Source organism: Bombina bombina, chromosome 1 (genome assembly GCF_027579735.1).
Source record: "Bombina bombina isolate aBomBom1 chromosome 1, aBomBom1.pri, whole genome shotgun sequence".
NCBI lineage: Eukaryota > Metazoa > Chordata > Amphibia > Anura > Bombinatoridae > Bombina > Bombina bombina.
The window spans coordinates 270,180,288-270,206,013 of NC_069499.1; the positions used below are offsets into that span (position 1 = coordinate 270,180,288).

At 38.1% G+C, this 25,726-nt stretch overlaps 1 protein-coding gene across 11 annotated transcripts in view; it reads left to right on the forward strand.

Annotated features, from left to right (window-relative positions):
• RYR3 (ryanodine receptor 3) overlaps nt 1–25,726 on the forward strand; it is a 1,083,635-nt gene that overhangs the window by 209,103 nt on the left and 848,806 nt on the right. For all 11 annotated transcript variants that reach the window (XM_053697970.1, XM_053697969.1, XM_053697973.1 and 8 more), the window contains exon 2: nt 14,760–14,879. In XM_053697970.1, coding sequence (XP_053553945.1) covers nt 14,760–14,879 — 120 coding nt within the window. The remainder of the gene's footprint in view (nt 1–14,759; nt 14,880–25,726) is intronic.

Sequence of the window (25,726 nt, forward strand, 5' to 3'; positions counted from 1 at the left end):
GAGGTGAAGTACTGGTTTGGGCTGGTATCATCAAAGATGAGCTTGTGGGGCCTTTTCGGGTTGAGGATGGAGTCAAGCTCAACTCCCAGTCCTACTGCCAGTTTCTGGAAGACACCTTCTTCAAGCAGTGGTACAGGAAGAAGTCTGCATCCTTCAAGAAAAACATGATTTTCATGCAGGACAATGCTCCATCACACGCGTCCAAGTACTCCACAGCGTGGCTGGCAAGAAAGGGTATAAAAGAAGAAAATCTAATGACATGGCCTCCTTGTTCACCTGATCTGAATCCCATTGAGAACCTGTGGTCCATCATCAAATGTGAGATTTACAAGGAGGGAAAACAGTACACCTCTCTGAACAGTGTCTGGGAGGCTGTGGTTGCTGCTGCACGCAATGTTGATGGTGAACAGATCAAAACACTGACAGAATCCATGGATGGCAGGCTTTTGAGTGTCCTTGCAAAGAAAGGTGGCTATATTGGTCACTGATTTGTTTTTGTTTTGTTTTTGAATGTCAGAAATGTATATTTGTGAATGTTGAGATGTTATATTGGTTTCACTGGTAAAAATAAATAATTGAAATGGGTATATATTTGTTTTTTGTTAAGTTGCCTAATAATTATGCACAGTAATAGTCACCTGCACACACAGATATCCCCCTAAAATAGCTATAACTAAAAACAAACTAAAAACTACTTCCAAAACTATTCAGCTTTGATATTAATGAGTTTTTTGGGTTCATTGAGAACATGGTTGTTGTTCAATTATAAAATTAATCCTCAAAAATACAACTTGCCTAATAATTCTGCACTCCCTGTATACACACTCATATGTATACACACCAGACATACACGCACTCATATGCACTCTAATATGTACACACACCACACATATACACTTATATGCATTCACACCACACATATACACACTCATATGTATGCACACCACACATACACTCTCATATGTACGCACACTACAAATACAAACTCATATGCACACACACCACACAGACACACTCATATGCACTCACACCACACATATAGCCACATACACACTTTTATGCATGCACACCAAATATATACACACTCATATGTATGCACACCACACATACACTCATATGCACTCACACCACACATATACCTACCTACACACTCATATGTACGTACAACAAACATATGCACACTCATATGCACGCACATGACAGATATACCCACATACACACTCCTATGTACGCACATCAAACATATACACACTCATATGCACACACACCACACATATACTTATATGTACGCACACATACACACTCATATGTACTCACACCACACATACCCACATACACACTCATATGTACACACACCAAACATACACACTTATATGCACTCACACCACATATATACCCCTATACACACTCATATGCACACACCACACATTTACACATATAAAGTCATATGTACGCGCACATACACACGTATATGCATTCACACCACACATATACCCACATACACACTAATATGTACGCACAACAAACATACACACAATATACAACAGAAGTGAGTACACCGCTGGGCAATATCACTTTAATATCAAATTATTTAAAATTATATCACCTCTCAATAATTGTATTGTTTCTAAATTGACAAGTAGAGTATTTCCTATTATAAACAACCAAAAACAAATATGTTAGAAAGATTATATTGAAAATACAGGTCCCAAAGTAGAAATTTAATGCAACAAAAGTGAATACACCTGTGATCACTGACACACAAGTTAGATCACTGACACAAAATTGAGTACACCTGCAATTTCCAATTAGCCTAATTGCATGTACATAATTACCAGAACATTCTCATTTTTGACTTTCTGTATCATGGCTCCACATGGAAAAGAATTGCCAGAGGAATTGAAAAATCTGATTGTGAGACTTCACAAAGATGGAAAAGAATACAGGAAGATTGGTGACCAACTAAAAATGAGTCAAAACGCAGTTGCAGCAGTAATCAGGAGGTATAGAACGATACACGGTGCCAAAAATCAGAGCCGCAGTGGCTGTCCTCCTAAAATGATGCCACGGACAGTGCGCTACTTGCACAATCTAGCTCTGAAAAACAGGCAAATGCTTCAGATTTGGATCAAGGCAAGTGCTTCAGATTTGGCTCAGGGATTATCAATAGAAATTGGAGTTTCTGTGACAGCTCAGACAGTGCTAAGGGCATTGCATAATGTTAACTTCTATGGGCAGTGTCCAAGGAAAAAACCCTTGCTTGGTCTTCGGCACAAAACTGCAAGATTAAACTTTGCTAAACAACATGCAATGCTTAATGACTACTGGGAGCACTTTCTTTGATAAGATGGCCACGACCAAGATACAATTTGTTTGGCTCAGATGGGGTGCACCATGTTTGGTGTAAACCTGGTCAGGATTATTACAGTGAATGCATAGTCCCAACAGTGAAGCATTGAGGTGGGAGTGTGACGATATTGGGCTGCATGACTGCAAATGGAGATAGGGAGATGACATTTATAGATGGCACCATGAATGCCTGGTATATACCAAAATACTGGCTGACAAGATGACTCCCAGTCTCCAGAAGTTTGTCAGAGGACGAATATTCCAGCATGATGACGATCCAAAGCACACTGCCAAAATCACAAAGCAGTTTCTAAAGGAGAAAAGAGTGAAAACTATGACCTGGCCAAGTATGTCGCCTGACTTGAATCCAATAGAACACCTTTAGGGTATTTTAAAAAGAAAGGTAAAGGAACACAACCCCTTCAGCAAAGAGCGTCTGAAAAAAACGTATCTGAAGAATGGCAGAGCATCTCTCCAGAAATTTATGCAAGACTGGTATCCTCCATGCGAGGAGGATTGAGTCAGTCATCAAAAATAAAGGTGGACATACAAAGTATTGAAAAAATAAAAGATTTGAATCTCAGTAATGAAAGGTGCACTGCCTTTTGTTGCATTGAGTTCCTGCTGTGGGGCTGGTATTTTTAATGTAGTAATTCTAAACCGTTAGTTTTTAATTTTACAAAGAGCAAATACCCTATTGTAAAATGCAGTAATACAGTTACTGTTTGGTGATACAATTTTGAATCATTTGACATTTAAGTTATATTGCACTGGGGTGTACTCACTTCTGTTGTATACTGTATATGCACTCACACCACACATACACACTCATATGAACGCACACCACACATACACATTCATATGCACTCACTCCACACACATATCCACATACACACTCATATGCACACACACCACACATACACACTCATATGCACTCACACCACTTATATACCCACATACACACTCATATGCACGCACACCACACATACACACTCATATGCACTCACACCACTTATATACCCACATACACACTCATATACACGCACACCACACATACACACATTCATATTTACGCACACCACACAGACACACTCATATGCACTCAAACCACACATATACCCACATACACACTCATATGCATGCACACCACACACATTCATATGCACTCACACCACACATATACACACACACACTCATATGTACGTACACCAAACACATACACACACTCATATGCATGCATACCACACATATACATACATACACACTCACTCATATGCATGCACATAAAACATATACACACTCATATGCACACACACCACACATATACCCATATACACACTCATATATATGCACACCACACATACACACACACACATATGCACACACACCACACAGACACACTCATATGCACTCACACCACACATACACATACACACTTTTATGCATTCACACCAAACATATACACACTCATATGTATACACACCAGACATACACACACTCATATGCACTCTAATATGTACACACACCACACATATACACTTATATGCATTCACACCACACATATACACACTCATATGTACGCACACCACACATACACTCTCATATGTACGCACACTACAAATACAAACTCATATGCACACATACCACACAGACACACTCATATTCACTCACACCACACATATAGCCACATACACACTTTTATGCATGCACACCAAATATATACACACTCATATGTATGCACACCACACATACACTCATATGCACTCACACCACACATATACCTACCTACACACTCATATGTACGTACACCAAACATATGCACACTCATATGCACGCACATGACAGATATACCCACATACACACTCATATGTACGCACATCAAACATATACACACTCATATGCACACACACCACACATATACTTATATGTACGCACACATACATACTCATATGTACTCACACCACACATACCCACATACACACTCATATGTACACACACCAAACATACACACTTATATGCACTCACACCACATATATACCCCTATACACACTCATATGCACACACCACACATTTACACATATAAAGTCATATGTACGCGCACATACACACGTATATGCATTCACACCACACATATACCCACATACACACTAATATGTACGCACACCAAACATACACACAATATACAACAGAAGTGAGTACACCGCTGGGCAATATCACTTTAATATCAAATTATTTAAAATTATATCACCTCTCAATAATTGTATTATTTCTAAATTGACAAGTAGAGTATTTCCTATTATAAACAACCAAAAACAAATACGTTAGAAAGATTATATTGAAAATACAGGTCCCAAAGTAGAAATTTAATGCAACAAAAGTGAATACACCTGTGATCACTGACACACAAGTTAGATCACTGACACAAAATTGAGTACACCTGCAATTTCCAATTAGCCTAATTGCATGTACATAATTACCAGAACATTATCATTTTTGACTTTCTGTATCATGGCTCCACATGGAAAAGAATTGCCAGAGGAATTGAAAAATCTGATTGTGAGACTTCACAAAGATGGAAAAGAATACAGGAAGATTGGTGACCAACTAAAAATGAGTCAAAACGCAGTTGCAGCAGTAATCAGGAGGTATAGAACGATACACGGTGCCAAAAATCAGAGCCGCAGTGGCTGTCCTCCTAAAATGATGCCACGGACAGTGCGCTACTTGCACAATCTAGCTCTGAAAAACAGGCAAATGCTTCAGATTTGGATCAAGGCAAGTGCTTCAGATTTGGCTCAGGGATTATCAATAGAAATTGGAGTTTCTGTGACAGCTCAGACAGTGCTAAGGGCATTGCATAATGTTAACTTCTATGGACAGTGTCCAAGGAAAAAACCCTTGCTTGGTCTTCTGCACAAAACTGCAAGATTAAACTTTGCTAAACAACATGCAATGCTTAATGACTACTGGGAGCACATTCTTTGATAAGATGGCCACGACCAAGATATAATTTGTTTGGCTCAGATGGGGTGCACCATGTTTGGTGTAAACCTGGTCAGGATTATTACAGTGAATGCATAGTCCCAACAGTGAAGCATGGAGGTGGGAGTGTGACGATATTGGGCTGCATGACTGCAAATGGAGATAGGGAGATGACATTTATAGATGGCACCATGAATGCCTGGTATATACCAAAATACTGGCTGACAAGATGACTCCCAGTCTCCAGAAGTTTGTCAGAGGACGAATATTCCAGCATGATGACGATCCAAAGCACACTGCCAAAATCACAAAGCAGTTTCTAAAGGAGAAAAGAGTGAAAACTATGACCTGGCCAAGTATGTCGCCTGACTTGAATCCAATAGAACACCTTTAGGGTATTTTAAAAAGAAAGGTAAAGGAACACAACCCCTTCAGCAAAGAGCGTCTGAAAAAAACGTATCTGAAGAATGGCAGAGCATCTCTCCAGAAATTTATGCAAGACTGGTTTCCTCCATGCGAGGAGGATTGAGTCAGTCATCAAAAATAAAGGTGGACATACAAAGTATTGAAAAAATAAAAGATTTGAATCTCAGTAATGAAAGGTGCACTGCCTTTTGTTGCATTGAGTTCCTGCTGTGGGGCTGGTATTTTTAATATAGTAATTCTAAACCGTTAGTTTTTAATTTTACAAAGAGCAAATACCCTATTGTAAAATGCAGTAATACAGTTACTGTTTGGTGATACAATTTTGAATCATTTGACATTTAAGTTATATTGCACTGGGGTGTACTCACTTCTGTTGTATACTGTATATGCACTCACACCACACATACACATTCATATGCACTCACTCCACACATACACACCCATATGCACTCACACCACACATATACCCACACACTCATATGTATGCACACCAAACATATACACACTCATATGCACGCACATTAAACATATACACACTCATATGCACGCACACCACACATATACCCACATACACACTAATATGTACGCACACCACACATACACACTAATATGTACTCACACCACACATATACCCTCAAATGTACACACACCACACATACACATTCATATGCACTCACTCCACATACACACTCATATGCACACACACCCATATGCACTCACACCACACATATATCCACACACACTCATATGTATGCACACCAAACATATACACACTCATATGCCCGCACATCAAACATATACACACTCATATGCACGCACACCATACATATACCCACATACACACTAATATGTACGCACACCACACATACAAACTAATATGTTCTCACACCACACATATACCCTCATATGTACACACACCACACATACACACATATATGCATCCACACCTCACATATACCCCATAGACAGTCATATGCACTCACACTACACATGCACATATGCATTCATATGTAAGCACACAAACACACTCATATGCACTCACGCCACACATATACCCACATACACACTCATATGCACGCACACCACACGCATTTACTTCCAATGACTAATCAGCCAGCATAGCTTATCTGCAATTTTCTAATCAAAATACCATAAAATAACAAAAAATAGACCATTATCTTTTGCAGTTTTATGTGCCTTTAAGTTACATCTTTCACACAACATTAATAATAGCAGACATGCATGACTTTGCAAGTTGTTTTTAGCAATTAGAAAGCCGCTAATTGCAGCTGTGCACCACACTTCTTAACTTTCTGGCAGTGATGGATTAGTCAATTAGTTAGCTGGTAAGGATTATAATATTTTAATACAGGGATTACCATCCCACCTGACACTTCCCACCTCCCTGACCCCCCCAAACAGCTCTCTCACCTCCCAAACCCACAGTATGACGTTTTTGTTGTTGTTGTTTTTTTTCTTCAATAAATTTATTTTATTTATATATGTATTTTTCTGCAGTGTGGGACCCCCTTATTCCTCCCAAACAGCTGTCTACCCCACTCCTAATGGTGTCTGCCATCTTAGGTACTGGCATTTGTCTGCCAGTACCCAGTTTATATGCTTTTTTTGTTTGTTTTTTTATCATTTATGTATATCTTTTATGTTTTTCCGTAGTGTAGGGGTCTCTAAGAGCCTTAGCCAACACATTTGACTTAAGTGGAAATCATTATTTTGAGCCCACCGGTGTTTTATTGACCTTCTTACAACCCAAAAGAGCTGAAGTAACTATGAAGCTTAAAACATGATGTTTTATTCTTGGATAATCATCTGACTGCAGTATTCACAGAAATGTAGCTGATTGAAGGTCCTACCTTGAGTAAGTGAGGCTCAGTGAGCGGAGGCAGGCGCAGAGGGATAAGTAGGGTGAAGGCCAGCCCAGCCACCCAAGAAGGGCCACTTCTTGCTGTAAACTATGTGTGGTGGTGCCTGTGCAGGGCGGGGCTATGTCAACGGCCCCTGCCCATCTGGCATTTGCCCGGTATGCTTGATGCTCAAACTTGGCCTAGGTTGCCTGCACAGAGCCCTGGCTTCAACCCCACTAAACAAATTTGGTATAACCTGGAATGCCAATTGTAAACCAAACCTTCTCGTCCAACATCACATTCCCATCTCCGCAACTTGTGAAAAGCCTTCCAAGAAGAGTTTTGGCTTTTGTAGCGCATGGGTGGGGGGGGGGGGGGCAACTCCATATTAATGCCCATAATTTTGTAATGAGATGTCAAACAAGCTGATATAGATGTGATAGCCAGGTGCCTAAATACTTTTGGCCATACAGGGAGTGCAGAATTATTAGGCAAGTTGTATTTTTGAGGATTAATTTTATTATTGAACAACAACCATGTTCTCAATGAACCCAAAAAACTCATTAATATCAAAGCTGAATAGTTTTGGAAGTAGTTTTTAGTTTGTTTTTAGTTATAGCTATTTTAGGGGGATATCTGTGTGTGCAGGTGACTATTACTGTGCATAATTATTAGGCAACTTAACAAAAAACAAATATATACCCATTTCAATTATTTATTTTTACCAGTGAAACCAATATAACATCTCAACATTCACAAATATACATTTCTGACATTCAAAAACAAAACAAAAACAAATCAGTGACCAATATAACCACCTTTCTTTGCAAGGACACTCAAAAGCCTGCCATCCATGGATTCTGTCAGTGTTTTGATCTGTTCACCATCAACATTGCGTGCAGCAGCAACCACAGCCTCCCAGACACTGTTCAGAGAGGTGTACTGTTTTCCCTCCTTGTAAATCTCACATTTGATGATGGACCACAGGTTCTCAATGGGGTTCAGATCAGGTGAACAAGGAGGCCATGTCATTAGATTTTCTTCTTTTATACCCTTTCTTGCCAGCCACGCTGTGGAGTACTTGGACGCGTGTGATGGAGCATTGTCCTGCATGAAAATCATGTTTTTCTTGAAGGATGCAGACTTCTTCCTGTACCACTGCTTGAAGAAGGTGTCTTCCAGAAACTGGCAGTAGGACTGGGAGTTGAGCTTGACTCCATCCTCAACCCGAAAAGGCCCCACAAGCTCATCTTTGATGATACCAGCCCAAACCAGTACTCCACCTCCACCTTGCTGGCGTCTGAGTCGGACTGGAGCTCTCTGCCCTTTACCAATCCAGCCAAGCGGGCCCATCCATCTGGCCCATCAAGACTCACTCTCATTTCATCAGTCCATAAAACCTTAGAAAAATCAGTCTTGAGATATTTCTTGGCCCAGTCTTGACGTTTCAGCTTGTGTGTCTTGTTCAGTGGTGGTCGTCTTTCAGCCTTTCTTACCTTGGCCATGTCTCTGAGTATTGCACACCTTGTGCTTTTGGGCACTCCAGTGATGTTGCAGCTCTGAAATATGGCCAAACTGGTGGCAAGTGGCATCTTGGCAGCTGCACGCTTGACTTTTCTCAGTTCATGGGCAGTGGTTTTTCCACACGCTTCTTGCGACCCTGTTGACTATTTTGAATGAAACGCTTGATTGTTCGATGATCACGCTTCAGAAGCTTTGCAATTTTAAGAGTGCTGCATCCCTCTTCAAGATATCTCACTATTGTTTACTTTTCTGAGCCTGTCAAGTCCTTCTTTTAACCCATTTTGCCAAAGGAAAGGAAGTTGTCTAATTATTATGCACACCTGATATAGGGTGTTGATGTCATTAGACCACACCCCTTCTCATTACAGAGATGCACATCACCTAATATGCTTAATTGGTAGTAGGCTTTCGAGCCTATACAGCTTGGAGTAAGACAACATGCATAAAGAGGATGATGTGGTCAAAATACTAATTTGCCTAATAATTCTGCACTCCCTGTATAGTGTATGTCTGTATGCTACCTGGTTGGTTGATGGCTAGTCTACCTATACAGTCTACACCTCAGCTATTGGGATGATGCATACTACTTGGCAGCAGAGATATCTGTACTAGCATTAGAGCATTTCCATGAGGCAGAACCACCATGCACTTTAATATAAAAAATATTTTCTCATTCTAAACTTCAGGATATTGATAATTAAACTATGAAAATGGTAAAGCACATAGCTAAAGTCCTGCTTGTGAGCCCATCTAATTGCAGCTTCTAAGCTAGAACTGGCTGGCAATTGGGGTATACATGTGCATGCCTGTAGACTCCCCCAACATTTTCCTGCTCAGTAGATAAGTTGTAGCTCCCAAGTAGGAGTTTATCTATGCTCTTAAAGGGACCTGAAACCCAAGTTAGTTTCTTTCATAATTCAGCTAGAGCATACAATTTAAAGCTACTTTTCAATTTACTTCCAATATGAAATTTGCTTCATTCTATTGGTATCCCTTTATTGAATGAGCAGCAATGCACTGCTGTGAGCTAGCTGAACTCATTAGTTGAGTCACTGACAGGAGACATATATGTTCAGCCACCAATCATTAGCTAGCTCCCAGTAGTGCATTGCTGCTCCTAAATCTACCTAGGCATGTTTTTCAACAAGGGCTACTTAAAGCAAAGTTTAAATTTAATAAACAAATAAATTAGATTTTTTTTATATAATTGCATGCTTTATCTGAATGATGAACGCTTAAAGGGACAGTCTACACCTTGGTCATCTTAAATTCTTACCTTACATTAAGCTGCAAATATCCTCCTGCACCCTTTCTATATCATGTTGCAGGAACAGTAAAAAAGTTATTTTATAATGAATAGTGTTTTTGGCCTCTTTGAAATGGCTGCCAAGCTTCTCCTACTGATGACATCAAGATCTGGGCTGCATCTAGGCACTCTGCTGAATAGCATTGCCAGTCTGTTGAATCCAACTAGTGAGCCTTTTGTGATTGGTTGCCATATGCAGCCCAGATCATGATGTCATCAGTGGACTGAGCTTGGCAAAAATATTTATTTTAAAATAACTTTTTTATTGTTCCTACTGCATTATATAGAAAAGATGCAGGAGACTGTTTTCAGTTTAATCTAAGGTAAGACTTTAAAGGGACATGCCACCCACATTTTTTCTTTTATGATGTAGAAAGAGAATGCAATTTTAAACATCTTTCTAATTTACTTATATTATCTAATTTGTTTTATTCTCTTGATATTCTTTGATGAAAAGCATATCTAGATATGCTCACTAGCTGCTGATTGGTTGCTGCACATAGAAGCCTTGTGTGATTGGCTCGCCATGTGCATTGCTTTTTCTTCAACTAAGGATATTTAAAAAATGAAGCAAAATAAATAATGGAAGTAAATTGTAATGTTGTTTAAATTTCTATTCTTTATCTGAATCATGAAAGAAAGATTTTAGGTTTAGTGGCCCTTTAAGACGACCAAGGTGTAGACGGTCCCTTTAATTTTGACTTTACTGTACAGGGGTTAGCTCATAGTTAACAAACAACACTAAGGAAGATATTAGAAAATTTAATTTATGTATTCAGGATCCTGGTAAAACTTTGAGTGAAACTTCTTACATGAATCTAGTTTTCTAACCGGTACGGTACCTAAAGACATTGCAGCATTCATTTAAAACTTAATCCGGCTTGTGCAGGTTTATTAGTGAAGTCTACCCAGAAACTACAGATTGACAATTTATTTCTTTAATTGTTGGAATCAGAAAGTAATATTACTATCAGAATCTTAGACTGTGCCATAGATTAACTGAATAGCTTCTTGAAAACATCAAATATGTGATGCATAATGATTGTAAAGTATGTACTGCACCCTCTGCCAGCACAGAGCTAAGAAAAAGATATGCAATATCAAGGTATTTTAATGGTTATACAAACTGTGTTAACAACATATAACTATTCTTCTGCAATCAATATTAACAGTATCTGCATTTTAAATATAATGTTTATTGTAAAGATGCTTTTTTGTAAGTAAATTTACATTTGTGTATTATATTTTCTATTTTTTATAGTAAAATATCCAAAACCTTATTAAATGTACACAGTTTATTTGTGACTCTAATGATCCAATAAAATAGATTCATTTAACATTAGCATCTGAATAAAAAGGGACATGGAACCTCAAATGTTTCTTTCATGATTCAGCTACAGCATATATGTTTAAACAGCCTTCCAATTTAGTTCTATTATATAGTTTGCTTCATTGTCTTGGTATCCTTGTCTTGATATCCTTTGCTTAAGGAGCAGCAATGGCCAGAGGCTATATGTGCAGCCACCAATCAGCAGCTAGCTCTTTGTAGTGCATTGCTGCTCCTGAGCTTACCTAGATATGCTTTTCAACCAAGGATACCAGGAGAACAAAGCAAATGAGATAGCAGTAAATTGGAAAAAAAATTAAAATTGTTTTCCCTCTGAATTGTGAAAGTTTAATTTTACTGTCCTTATGTTGTCCTGAATAATGCATTCCATAAAATATTAAGTAATCAGTCAATTTTCTATAAAGTCTGCCCAGTGCTGGACTCATTGACAGTTAGTCGTCATTTTCTTGTCAAATAACAGATTGAATGGATACATATTGGTATATAGGCTGTTATCAGTAAAATAAAGGCGTTGAAAGAAAAATACATGACAAGAATAGACTTAGAGACCGCTTTACCGCTGCTCCATAACTCGTCCGTCTGCTCTGAGGCCGCGGACAAAAATCGACCCGATCGAATACGATCGGGTTGATTGACACCCCCTGCTAGAGCAGTTCGTATCACACATTAATAAATATACCCCTTAGACTTACCCAATAAATTAAAAATGTCCAAGCCTGCTGTGTATTTAAACAAGTCTTTATTGAATGGATACATCAGGGTCCAAGGAAAAAGGGCAATGTTTCATACCAGCTTTTTTGCTTGTTTGGAATTGGCAGTTACTTAATTCCTGTCTCCTACTTGTGGAGTTGTTTTTTTCATTGCCCAATAAATGCAGTTTGGGAGCGCAAACCTCCAGTGAGCCAATCAGGAGCAGCCTTCACATTTGACCAGTGGTTTTCTGCTATGGAGCAGCTTTTGTTTTAAAATTTATTTTAAAAAGTAAAATTTTGCCTTTTATAGAGTAGGACCTTTTTGAAGTATGTCTGGTTCTGTCTAAACCTATTTTGGTCTGCTGTGGGTCTTTGCTGGGAGATACAACAGACTGTCACTTAGGATTGAGTTTTATTACTCTATATACAAAAATATAATTCTGATTCTGACTTTTTCATAAATAGTCAAAATTATGGATATGTAAAGAGAAGAAAGTCGTCAATCACAGCTATATAAGATCGCTGGTATTTGTAAGGAATAAAAAGAGGAGGTTGAAGTGAATAGCTTAATAACAGCTTATTGCGACTTAAAGATTGAGAACATAAACTACATAATTTATTGGATTTTTACATCTGACATGGCTCATTTATTATTAAAGGGACCCCTCTTCTGTTTATTCCAGTGCTTTCCAAACTGTGTGTCGTGACACGTTAGTCTTTCGGCGGCAGTGTGTAGGTGTATCCCTGCTTCAGCACTAATAACTTTTCAATTTAAAAAAAAAATTACATTTATTTTGGTTTCCGACTTTCCGCCTGCCTGCTACGCATATCACATGATTGATACCTAGTGGCTCAAAGATCATCTAAACCTATTGGCGCAGCTCAGTGGGAACTGAAACTATTCCCATTGGCGGCTTTGGCGGCACATTGGCTCCTGCCTGCAAGTATAGTCTTCTCCATTGGCTCGTGACTGCATGTGTAGTAAGTGAGTGGGATAGTAGTGTGTTTGCAGCGCAGACACTAGTCAGTTGGACTCGCAGCTTGGTGTTATTAAACTTTTTTTAATTCTTGCACTATTACTTGTAAATATATTTAGTTATTATATCATTTATGTGTCCGTATCTCTTATAACAAGTTAGTTTGACCTCCTGTTTGCTAGAACAACTGAATTACTGTGTCGCAAAATGATTTAGGTCTAAAAAGTGTCACCAACATGAAAAGTTTGTAAAGCTCTGCTTTATTCAGTGGTAAAGAAAGTTTATATCACATTCAAGTGTTCAGAATATCTACATGGAGTTGATCCAAAATATGCTCTGCTTCTCATCAATGTCATTTTGGACTTGCGTGTGTCACATGATTAAAAGTTACCTAATGTGCTAAATATTGAATCCATTTTTGTTTTTGTTGTTGTTGCTTTTTTAAAGTTTATAATGTTAAAGGGACATGAAGTCTTAAAGTCAAAATTAATATCTAAGTAGGCTCAGGGTTCTGCATGTGTCTGGCAGCGGTGCATACAACAATATTTATACCAGTGCTATACATATAGTATTGAAGACCAGTGCATGCTCATGTGCCAACTACAGTATGGTCTCATGGAATTTTCTGAATCATGAAAGTTTAAAGGGGCATGCAACACTGGAGATTGTATTACAAAGTGCTTAAATATGGACAGTAAAACAACTTTTAAATATACATTCAGTATTTATTCTGCCCATTTTCCTGTAATTTGTAATTTGTGGGTTCACTTGTTGAGAATGTGAATGTGCTGAGATGTGCACATTGTACAAGCTTAACCTTGCCACATATCAGTTCCTAGTTGGCCTCAGCAGAGATGTTAAGATAAAGAAATGCAAAACTATGGATATTGACCGTGACAAGTCTGAATTGGCTTCTCCAACTGAGGCAAGTGGTGGGCGGAGTTTGACCTTTGAAAAACAATTGCTGTAAATAACAACGTACCTTAGTTTATTTTATTGCAAAACCTCTGAAAAATCTTGTAGTTGCAAGTTGTTAACTTGCGTTTTAATTTTAATTTTCATGTCCCTTTAAAACTCATTTGTATATATATATATATATATATATATTTCATTTTTTTATCCATAAAAAAATTATATATATTATTTAAACTCTTCTTTTTATGCAACATAAGCAGATGTTGGCCATGTCTATCTGACTATATAATATGAAGGCACGGCACATTACGTGCGATAAAGTGTTATTGCATCCTATTAATGTTCTCTCCTTTCTTCTTGTTCTGCTCATTTTTTTAGGATGATGAAGTGGTCCTCCAGTGTGTCGCCAACATACACAAGGAACAGCGCAAGTTCTGCCTGGCAGCTGAGGGACTTGGGAATCGTTTGTGCTTTTTGGAACCAACTTCAGAAGCTAAAGTAAGACCTCTATTTCGTAGAGAAGTGTTGATGGAATATAGGGAATGCATGTTTGATATTGGATTGTTAAAAAATACATAACATTAAATGAAAGTGCAAATTGCACACATTTTTTTTATAGTTAGGTGGATACAATGACTTGAAAACTTTGTATACAATATATTTAATAATTACCATATAATTATTTGCAAAACAATATGTTACGTTAAAAGGACAGTCTACACCAGAATTGTTATTGTTTAAAAAGATAGATAATCCCTTTATTACCGATTCCCCAGTTTTGCATAACCAACACAGTTATAATAATATACGTTTTACCTCTGTAATTACCTTGTATCTAAGGGGGGTAGTTATCAAGCCGTCTACTTTACCTGCCTTCGCCGGTTCAATACGCCCGCCTAAGCTCGCCTACCATCGCCGCTGCGGACCTTCAAAATTTCGCCTAAGTTATAAAAAAAGCTGTCAAAAATCTGCGCACCAAGTACGGGGCGATGAGCAGCGGACTGTGATAGTTATCACTCATCCGATCTCACTGCTCTTCGGCTTTTTGACAGCTTTATTGATACCCCTGTCACTAAGCACCCACACTAACTACACTGTTCTACCCCCCTATACTGGCGCCTCCGGAGCCCCCCGCAACTCAATAAAGTTATTAACCCCTAAACCGCCGCTCCTAGACCCCGCCGCAACTCTTATAAATGTATTAACCCCTAAACCGTCGCTCCCGTACACCGCCGCCACCTACATTATACCTAGTAACCCCTATCCTGCCCCCCCTATACCGCCGCCACCTATAATAAAGTTATTAACCCCTATCCTGCGGATCCCGGACCACGCCGCAACTAAATAAATAGTTTAACCCCTAAACCGCCTCTCCCGGACCCCGCCGCAACCTATATTAAACTTATTAACCCCTAATCTGCCCCCCCTACACCGTCGCCACCTATAATAAATTTATTAACCCCTATCCTGCCCCCCCCTACACCGTCGCCACTGTAATAAAATTATTAACCCCTAAACCTAAGTCTAACATTAACCCTAACACCCCCCTAACTTAAATATTAATTAAATAAATCTAAATAATATTTCTCTTATTAACTAAATTAATCCTATTTAAAACTAAATACTTACCTTTAAAATAAACCCTAATATAGCTACAATATAAATAATAATTATATTGTAGCTATCTTTTGATTTATTTTTATTTTATAGGCAACTTTCAATTTATTTTAACTAGGTACAATAGCTATTAAATAGTTATTAACTATTTAATAGCTACCTAGTTAAAATAAAGAGAAATTTACCTGTAAAATAAATCCTAACCTAAGTTACAATTACACCTAACACTACACTATACTTTAATAAATTATTGCTATTTAAAACTAAATACTACCTGTAAAATAAACCCTAAGATAGCTACAATGTAATTAATAATTACATTGTAGCTATTTTAGGATTTATATTTATTTTACAGGTAACTTTGTATTTATTTTAGCTCGTTAGAATAGTTATTAAATAGTTATTAACTATTTAATAACTACCTAGCTAAAAGAAATACAAAATTACCTGTAAAATAAATCCTAACCTAAGTTACAATTAAACCTAACACTACACTATCATTAAATTAATTAAATAAATTAGCTACAAATAACTAAAATTAAATTAAATTAAATAGACTAACTAAAGTACAAAAAATTAAAAAAGCTAAGTTACAAAAAAATTAAAAAAATAAGTTACAAACATTTAAAAAATATTACAACAATTTTAAGCTACTTACACCTAATCTAAGCCCCCTAATAAAATAACAAAGCCCCCCAAAATAAAAAAAATGCCCTACCCTATTCTAAATTAAAAAGTTACCAGCTCTTTTACCTTACTAGCCCTTAAAAGGGCCTTTTGCGGGGCATGCCCCAAAGAATTCTGCTCTTTTGCCTGTGAAATAAAAATACAACCCCCCCAACATTAAAACCCACCACCCACATACCCCTAATCTAACCCAAACCCCCCTTAAATAAACCTAACACTACTCCCCTGAAGATCATCCTACCTTGAGTCGTCTTCAGCCAGCCGACCACCGATGGAACCGAAGAGGAGATCCGGAGCGGCGGAGGTCATCATCCAAGGGGCGCTGAAGAAGTCTTCCATCCGATGAAGTCATCATCCAGGCGGCACTGAAGAGGTCTTCCAACCGGGCGAAGTCATCTTCCAAGCGGCGTCTTCAATCTTCTTTCATCCGGATCCCTCTTCATCCCGCCAACGCGGAACATCCTTCTTCCCCGACGGACTAACGATGAATGAAGGTTCCTTTAAGGGACGTCATCCAAGATGGCGTCCCTTCAATTCCGATTGGCTGATAGGATTCTATCAGCCCATCGGAATTAAGGTAGAAAAAATCTGATTGGCTGATTGAATCAGCCAATCAGATTGAAGTTCAATCCGATTGGCTGATCCAATCAGCCAATCAGATTGAGCTCGCATTCTATTGGCTGATCGGAACAGCCAATAGAATGCGAGCTCAATCTGATTGGCTGATTGGATCAGGTTTATTTAAGGGGGGTTTGGGTTAGATTAGGGGTATGTGGGGAGCTGGTAACTTTTTAATTTAGAATAGGGTAGGGCATTTTTTTATTTTTGGGGGCTTTGTTATTTTATTAGGGGGCTTAGATTTGGTGTAAGTAGCTTAAAATTTTTGTAATATTTTTTAAATGTTTGTAACCTATTTTTTTTAATTTTTTGTACTTTAGTTAGTTTATTTAATTTAATTGTAGTTATTTGTAGCTAATTTATTTAATTAATTTAATGATAGTGTAGTGTTAGGTTTAATTGTAACTTAGGTTAGGATTTATTTTACAGGTAATTTTGTATTTCTTTTAGCTAGGTAGTTATTAAATAGTTAATAACTATTTAATAACTATTCTAACTAGCTAAAATAAATACAAAGTTACCTGTAAAATAAATATACATCCTAAAATAGCTACAATGTAATTATTAGGGTTTATTTTACAGGTACGTATTTAGTTTTAAATAGGAATTATTTATTTAAGTATAGTGTAGTGTTAGGTGTAATTGTAACTTAGGTTAGTTTTTATTTTACAGGTAAATTTCTCTTTATTTTAGCTAGGTAGCTACTAAATAGTTAATAACTATTTAATAGCTATTGTACCTAGTTAAAATAAATTGAAAGATGCCTGTAAAATAAAAATAAATCCTAAAATAGCTACAATATAATTATTATTTATATTGTAGCTATATTAGGGTTTATTTTAAAGGTAAGTATTTAGTTTTAAATAGGATTAATTTAGTTAATAAGAGAAATATTATTTAGATTTATTTAATTAATATTTAAGTTAGGGGGGTGTTAGGGTTAGTGTTAGACTTAGGTTTAGGGGTTAATAATTTTATTACAGTGGCGGCGGTGTAGGGGGGCAGGATAGGGGTTAATAAATTTATTATAGGTGGCGACGGTGTAGGGGGGGGGGGCAGATTAGGAGTTAATAAGTTTAATATAGGTTGCGGCGGGGTCCGGGAGCGGCGGTTTAGGGGTTAAACTATTTATTTAGTTGCGGCGAGGTCCGGGATCCGCAGGATAGGGGTTAATAACTTTATTATAGGTGGCAACGGTATAGGGGGGGCAGGATAGGGGTTAATAGGTATAATGTAGGTGGCGGCGGGGTCCGGGAGCGGCGGTTTAGGGGTTAACATATTTATTATAGTGGCGGTGGGCTCCGGGAGCGGCGGTTTAGGGGGTAATAACTTTATTTAGTTGCGGCGGTGTAGGGGGGGACAGATTAGGGGTGTTTAGACTCGGGGTACATGTTAGGGTGTTAGGTGTAGACAGCTCCCATAGGAATCAATGGGATGTTGGGCAGCAGCGAACATGAACTTTCGCTATGGTCAGACTCCCATTGATTTCTATGGGATCCGCCGCCTCCAGGTATGCTGGGCCGGAAAAGTGCCGAGCGTACCTGCTAGTTTTTTGATAACTAGCAAAAGTAGTCAGATAGTGCGGGAACATCTGGAGTGACGTAAGAATCGATCTGTGTCGGACTGAGTCCGGCGGATCGAAGCTTACGTCACTAAATTCTACTTTTGCCGGTATCTAGGGCTTGATAACTATGGCGAATTAGCCTCGCCACAAATATGCTGCGGAATTCCAGCGTATTTGAGGTTGACGGCTTGATAACTAGGGGCCTAAGCTTCTGCAGACTGCCCCCTTATTTCAGTTCTTTTGACAGAATTGCATTTTAGCCAATCAGTGCTTGCTCCTAGGTCACTTCACGTTCATGAGCTGAAACTTATCTATATGCCATACATGAACTAATGCCCTCTAGTAGTGAAAAAAAATTCAAAATGCATTCAGATAAGAGGCAGTCTTCAAGGGCTAAAATTGTTTGCATATGAGCCTCCTAGGTTTAGCTTTCAACTAAGAATACCAAGAGAACAAAGCAAAATTGGTGATAAAAGTACATTGGAAAGTTGTTTAAAACGACATGCCCTATCTGAATCATGAAAGTTTATTTTTGGTCTTGACTGTACCTTTAATGTAAATTTTAATAATACCACCGCCTCCCCTTTACCCACACTTACCTTTTACATAGCACTCTTTTCTTCAAGAAGCAGAGCACAGCCTATCAGAAGCTGTAATGCTCACTTCTGTAGAGACTGAAGGTCATGTGAGAGCTGGTGTGCAGAAGCTTGTATTAGTAGACAGCATGAGCACTTGTCTTCAAACTCAACAGGAAGAGATTAGCAGTGTGCTTCTAGAATAGAGAAAAATGACTGCTGAGCTGGGAGGACTGTGTAAACTAAGCGAGGGAGGGTTAAACTAGCATAAACAAAATGTAACTTTCTTGCTGGAAATTAAAGGTAAATTGTAACTTTATTTTACTGCAATTTTACATTTTTCTGGAGAACCCTTTTCCTTTAAAGGGACATAACACCCAAAAAACTTCTTTCATGATTCCGATAAAGCATTCAATTTTAAACAGCTTTCCAATTTGTTCCTATTATTTTTTTTGCGTCATTCTCTTGGTATCCTTTTTTGACGGAACAGTAGTGCAATACTGGGAGCCAGCTGAACACACCAGGTGATAAGAGGCATATATGTGCAGCCTCCAATCAGCAGTCAGCTCCCAGTAGTGCACTGAGGCACCTGAGCCTACCTAGGTATGCTTTTCAACAAGTAATACGATGAGAATGAATCTAATTTGATAAAAGAATTACAATTTGTTTTAAATTGTATTGTCTGCCTAAATTATGAAATCATTTTTTGGGGTTTCACGTCCCTTTAACAGCCCAAGCCCTGTAGGTATCCCAATCCAGATAGTCATGTTGTCCCAGTAGTTAAATCCTATGAAAACTTGAATACAAAGGGAGCAAAGCTATAAATAACTAAAGCAGATAACAAATATCTATCAGACACTAAATACTTTAAATATATTATACTTTATAGTAAGCATGTCTAATCACTACAATAAAAGCACAAGGAACTCACTATCTTTGGGATTCTTCATCCTTGAGGCTGTAATTACAAGCATGTGGGAAAGGAAAAGAAGAAGATAGCCAGGATAATGACTGAATAGTTTGGAAAATTGCATAGTCACAATGATGACAGACACCATGATACAGTATATTTGTTAAACTATATTAAAGGGATACTAAACCCAAATTTTACTAATTCAGATGGAACATACAATTTTAAGCAACTTTCTAATTTACTCCTATTACCAATTTGTCTTTATTCTCTTGCTATCTTTATTTAAAAAGCAAGAATGTAAAGTTTAGGAGCTGGACCATTTTTGGTTCAGAAACTGTGTTACATTTACTTATTGATTTGCTTAATGTAGCCACCAATAAACAAGCACAATCCAGGGTGCTGAACCTAAAATGGGCCTTTACATTCCTGCTTTTTAAATAAAGAGAACAAGAGAACGAAGAAAATGTGATAATAGGAGTAAATTAGAAAGTTGCCTAAAATTGGATGCTCTATCTGAATCATTAAAGAAAAAAATTGGGTTTAGTATATCTTAATTTATTGATGCAAATATAGCACATTTTATTTCTTATTAAAAGATGTATGAGGGTCTGTATCATACCTTTAGCAACTCTAATTTGAGATCTCATTCAAAGGGTCATGGGAGAAGATTCTTCTATTGCATATCAAGCACTGTTAAAACAAAAGTAGAGGTATCCTGAACACCATAATATCTTACCCTAAATATTTTGATGAGAGGCTTATACAAAATAATTACAGTGCTCATGGAACAATACAGCCCTTTATGATTAAATAAAGGAACAAAGATTTTTATTTCCTATTCCCAATAACTGGACATCAAGCATATGAGGTTTTAAATAAATAAATTCCTTCTCATGGACTTAGATGGCCGAGGCATTCAGGGCTCACTACCTCAATATACAGAAGTCTTGCCCTTAAAAAAACAGACCAGAGTATCACCTTGATTTACGTTATTGATTATTGTTAGCTAGGCTAAATTGTAGTTGCTGCTAATACCCTTGTCAATAAATAAATAACACCTAGATTACGAGTTTTGAGCTAAACAGGGTGCAAAACGAACACAACAAAAGTTGCGTTATTTCACCCTACATAGCGCTGCCATTACGAGTTTCTGAAAAGCCTCCTTGTGCGTGTGATATGGTGGCATTAAGCTCCATACTGCACAAAAGCCAAGGGCTGCTTTTACGTGCTCGAGCACGCTTTCCCCCATAGACATCAATGGGGAGTGAGTGTCAGAAAAAAACTTAACAACTGAAGCGCGGAATTAAAAATTTCCGTAACACAACCCCATTAATGTCTATGGGGGAAAAAAACACCCTAACATAAACCCCTAAACAACCCTAATCCGCCGCCCTGACATTGCCGCCACTAAATAAAGTTATTAACCCCTATTCCGCCGCTCCCGACATCACCGACACTAATAAAAATTATCAACCCCTATTCCGCCACTCCCAGACATCGCCACCACTATACTAAAGTTATTAACCCCTAAACCTCTGGCCTCCCACATGTCCGCCACTAAATAAACCTTTTAACCCTTAAACCGCTGCCCCCCCACATCACAAAACACTAAATTAAACTATTAACCCCTAAACCTAACACCCCCTAACTTTAAATTAAAATTACAATATAACTCTATTTAACCCCTTAATGACCGGACCATTTTTCAATTTTCTTACCCTTAATGACAATGGCTATTTTTACATTTCTGCGGTGTTTGTGTTTAGCTGTAATTTCCCTCTTACTCATTTACTGTACCCACACATATTATATACCGTTTTTCTCGCCATTAAATGGACTTTCTAAAGATACCATTATTTTCATCATGTCTTATAATTTACTACAAAAAAAGTAATAAAATATGAGGAAAAAATGGAAAAAAACACACTTGTTCTAACTTTGACCCCCAAAATCTGTTACACATCTACAATCACCAAAAAACACCCATGCTAAATAGTTTCTAAATTTTGTCCTGAGTTTAGAAATACCCAATGTTTACATGTTTTTTGCTTTTTTTGCAAGTTATAGGGCCATAAATACAAGTAGCACTTCGCTATTTCCAAACCACTTTTTTTCAAAATTAGCGCTAGTTACATTGGAACCCTGATATCTGTCAGGAATACCTGAATATCCCTTGACATGTATATATTTTTTGTTAGAAGACAACCCAAAGTATTGATCTAGGCACATTTTGGTATATTTTATGCCACCATTTCACCGCCAAATGCGAGCAAATAAAAAAAAAACTTTACATTTTTCACAATTTTAGGTTTCTCACTGAAATTATTTACAAACAGCTTGTGCTATTATGGCACAAATTGTTGTAAAAGCTTCTTTGGGATCCCCTTTGTTCAGAAATAGCAGACTTATATGGCTTTGGCATTGATTTTTGGTAATTAGAAGGCCGCTAAATGCTGCTGCGCACCACACGTAAATTATGCCCAGCAGTGAAGGGGTTAATTAGGTAGGTTGTAGGGAGCTTGCAGGGTTAATTTTAGCTTTAGGGTAGAGATCAGCTTCCCACCTGACACATCCCACCCCCTGATCCCTCCCAAACAGCTCTCTTCCCTCCCCACCCCACAAATGTCCCCGCCATCTTAAGTACTGGCAGAAAGTCTGCCAGTACTAAATAAAAGGAGTTTTTATTTTTTTTTTATAAAAAAAATAAAATATTTTAGCTGTGATGGACTCCTGCCTTAGCCCCAACCTCCATGATCCCCCCCCCCCAGCTCTCTAACCCTCTCCCCTATCTAATTGCGGCCATCTTGGGTACTGCCAGTACCCAATTTGCCCCAAAAACAAAAGTGTTTTTTGTTCTTTTGTTTTTTTTTATGTTTTCTGTAGTGTAGCAGCCCCCCACAATACCCCTATCCCCCTCCCCTTCCCAGATCCTTTTATATTATTTTATTAAAAAATCTTTCCCCCCCCCCCTTCCCTCCTCATTGGTGTCAGTGTCAGTGCCAGCTAATGCGCGCGCACGCGCCCATGCACGCGCACGCACGCCCCCCCCGCACGCTCCCGGCACCCGGCGTGCACATTGCACTTCTAGGAACCGGATGCCGGGTAGCGATGGGCCGCCCACCCGCCTCCCTGTTACGCTCCCACCCACCAACGAACCGGCACCATCGCTACCGGTGCAGAGAGGGCCACAGAGTGGCTCTCTCTGCATCGGAGTCTTCTAAAAAGGTATTGCAGGATGCCTCCATATGGAGGCATCACTGCAATACCCTGAGAGCTGCTGGAAGCGATTGCGATCGCTTCCAGCACTCTCTTAGACAACTGACGTACCAGGTACGTCCATTGTGATTAACTGGTTGTTAATGCATGACGTACCTGGTACGTCAGTTGTCATTAAGGGGTTAAATAAATAAAAACTTACCTGTGAAATAAAAATAAACCTAATATTAAATTATAAATTAACCAAAGATAACTATTCTAATAAAATAAAAAAAACTACCAATTAAAATATCTAATTTACAAATTTATAAAAAAACGACACCGCGGAAAAAATAAAAAAATATAAATTACAACTAAAAAAAAAACAAATCCGACGAAAATTTTAAAAAATCTAAGTTTACCAAAAATAATTAACACTAAAATCACGAAAAATAAAAAACACTAAAATTACAAAAACAAAAACAATGATTTCAATCAGCCAATAGGATTTCAGTAGCTCTCATCCTATTGACTGATTTGAATTTGAAAAATCAAATCAGCCAATAGGAATGCAAGGTACGCCATTTTGAAACGGCTACCTTGCATTCAACTTCAGTGTATGGCGGCGATCGTATGAAGAGGATGCTCTGCGCAGGATGAGATCGGCTTCCAGGATGGCTCCACTCCGCGCCGCCGGGATGAAGATAGAAGACGCCCCCGGAATGGATGAAGACCTCGCCTCCTGGACAAAGACCTCGCCGTCTTTGTCCAGGAGGTCTTGGGGGTGTTTTTTTTGTTTTTAAATTAGGGTTTGGGCTTTGAAAAAGAGCTAAATGCCCTTTTAAGTGCAATGCAAAAGAGCTAAATGCCCGGGCAATGCCATTCAAATGCCCTTTTAACAGCAATGGGTAGCTTAGTTTTTTTAGAGTTAGGTTATTTATTTTGAGGGGTTGGTTGGGTGGTGGGTTTTACTGTTGGGGGGACTTTGTATTTTTTTACAGGTAACAGAGCTGATTTCTTTAGGGCAATGCCCTACAAAAGGCCTATTTTTTTTATTTATTTTTAAGGGCTATTGGTAGTTTATTGTAGGCTAGGGGGTGTTTTTATTTTGGGGTGGCTTTTTTATTTTTATAGGGCTATTAGATTAGGTGTAATTGTTTTTATTTTTGATAATTTCGTTTATTTTTTTGTAATCTTAGTGTTTTTTATTTTTCGTGATTTTAGTGTTAATTATTTTGGTAAACTTAGATTTTTAAAATTGTTCGTAGGATTTTTATTTATTTTTTTTAGTTGTAATTTAGATTTTTAATTTTTTTCGTAGTGTTAGGTTTTTTTAAATTTGTAATTTAGATATTTTAATTGGTAGTTTTTTTTTATTAGAATAGTAAGGTTAGGTTAATTTATAGTTTAATGATAGGTTTATTTTTATTTCACAGGTAAGTTTTTATTTATTTAAATAGAGTTATATTGTAATTTTAATTTAAAGTTAGGGGGTGTTAGGTTTAGGTGTTAATAGCTTAATTTAGTGTTTTGCGATGTGGGGGGCCGCAGGTTTAGGGGTTAGTAGGTTTATTTAGTGGCGGAGATGTGGGAGGCCGGAGGTTTAGGGTTTAATAACTTTATTATAGTGGCGGCGATGTCGAGGAGCGGCGGAATAGGGGTTAATAACTTTATTATAGTTGCAGGCAATGTCGGGGTGCGGGGGAATAGGGGTTAATATATTTAAATAGTGTTGGCGATGTGGGTGGGCGGCAGATTAGGGGCTAGTAACGTTATTGAATAGTTACGATGTGGGTGGGTGACAGATTAGGGGTTAATAGGTTTAATATAGTGTTTGCAATGTGGAAGGGCGGCGGTTTAAGGGTTAATAGGTAGTTAATGGGTGTTAGAATACTTTGTAACACTTTAGTTATGAGTTTTGTGAGACATTTTTGTCACACAAAATCCATAACTACTGCTCTCAGATAGCGGTATGGATCGTGTCGGTATAGGCTGTAACGCAAGCATTTTAGCCTCACCGCACAACCTGTAATACCGGCGCTAGGAAAATCCCACGCAAAAAAAGTAATTTTTTTGAGTGCGGGATTGACGTTGCGTTAACGGCTAAAATGCTTGCGGTATAGCTATACCAACACGACTCCCAATACTGCGTTACTGCTTTTACAATGAAATTGCC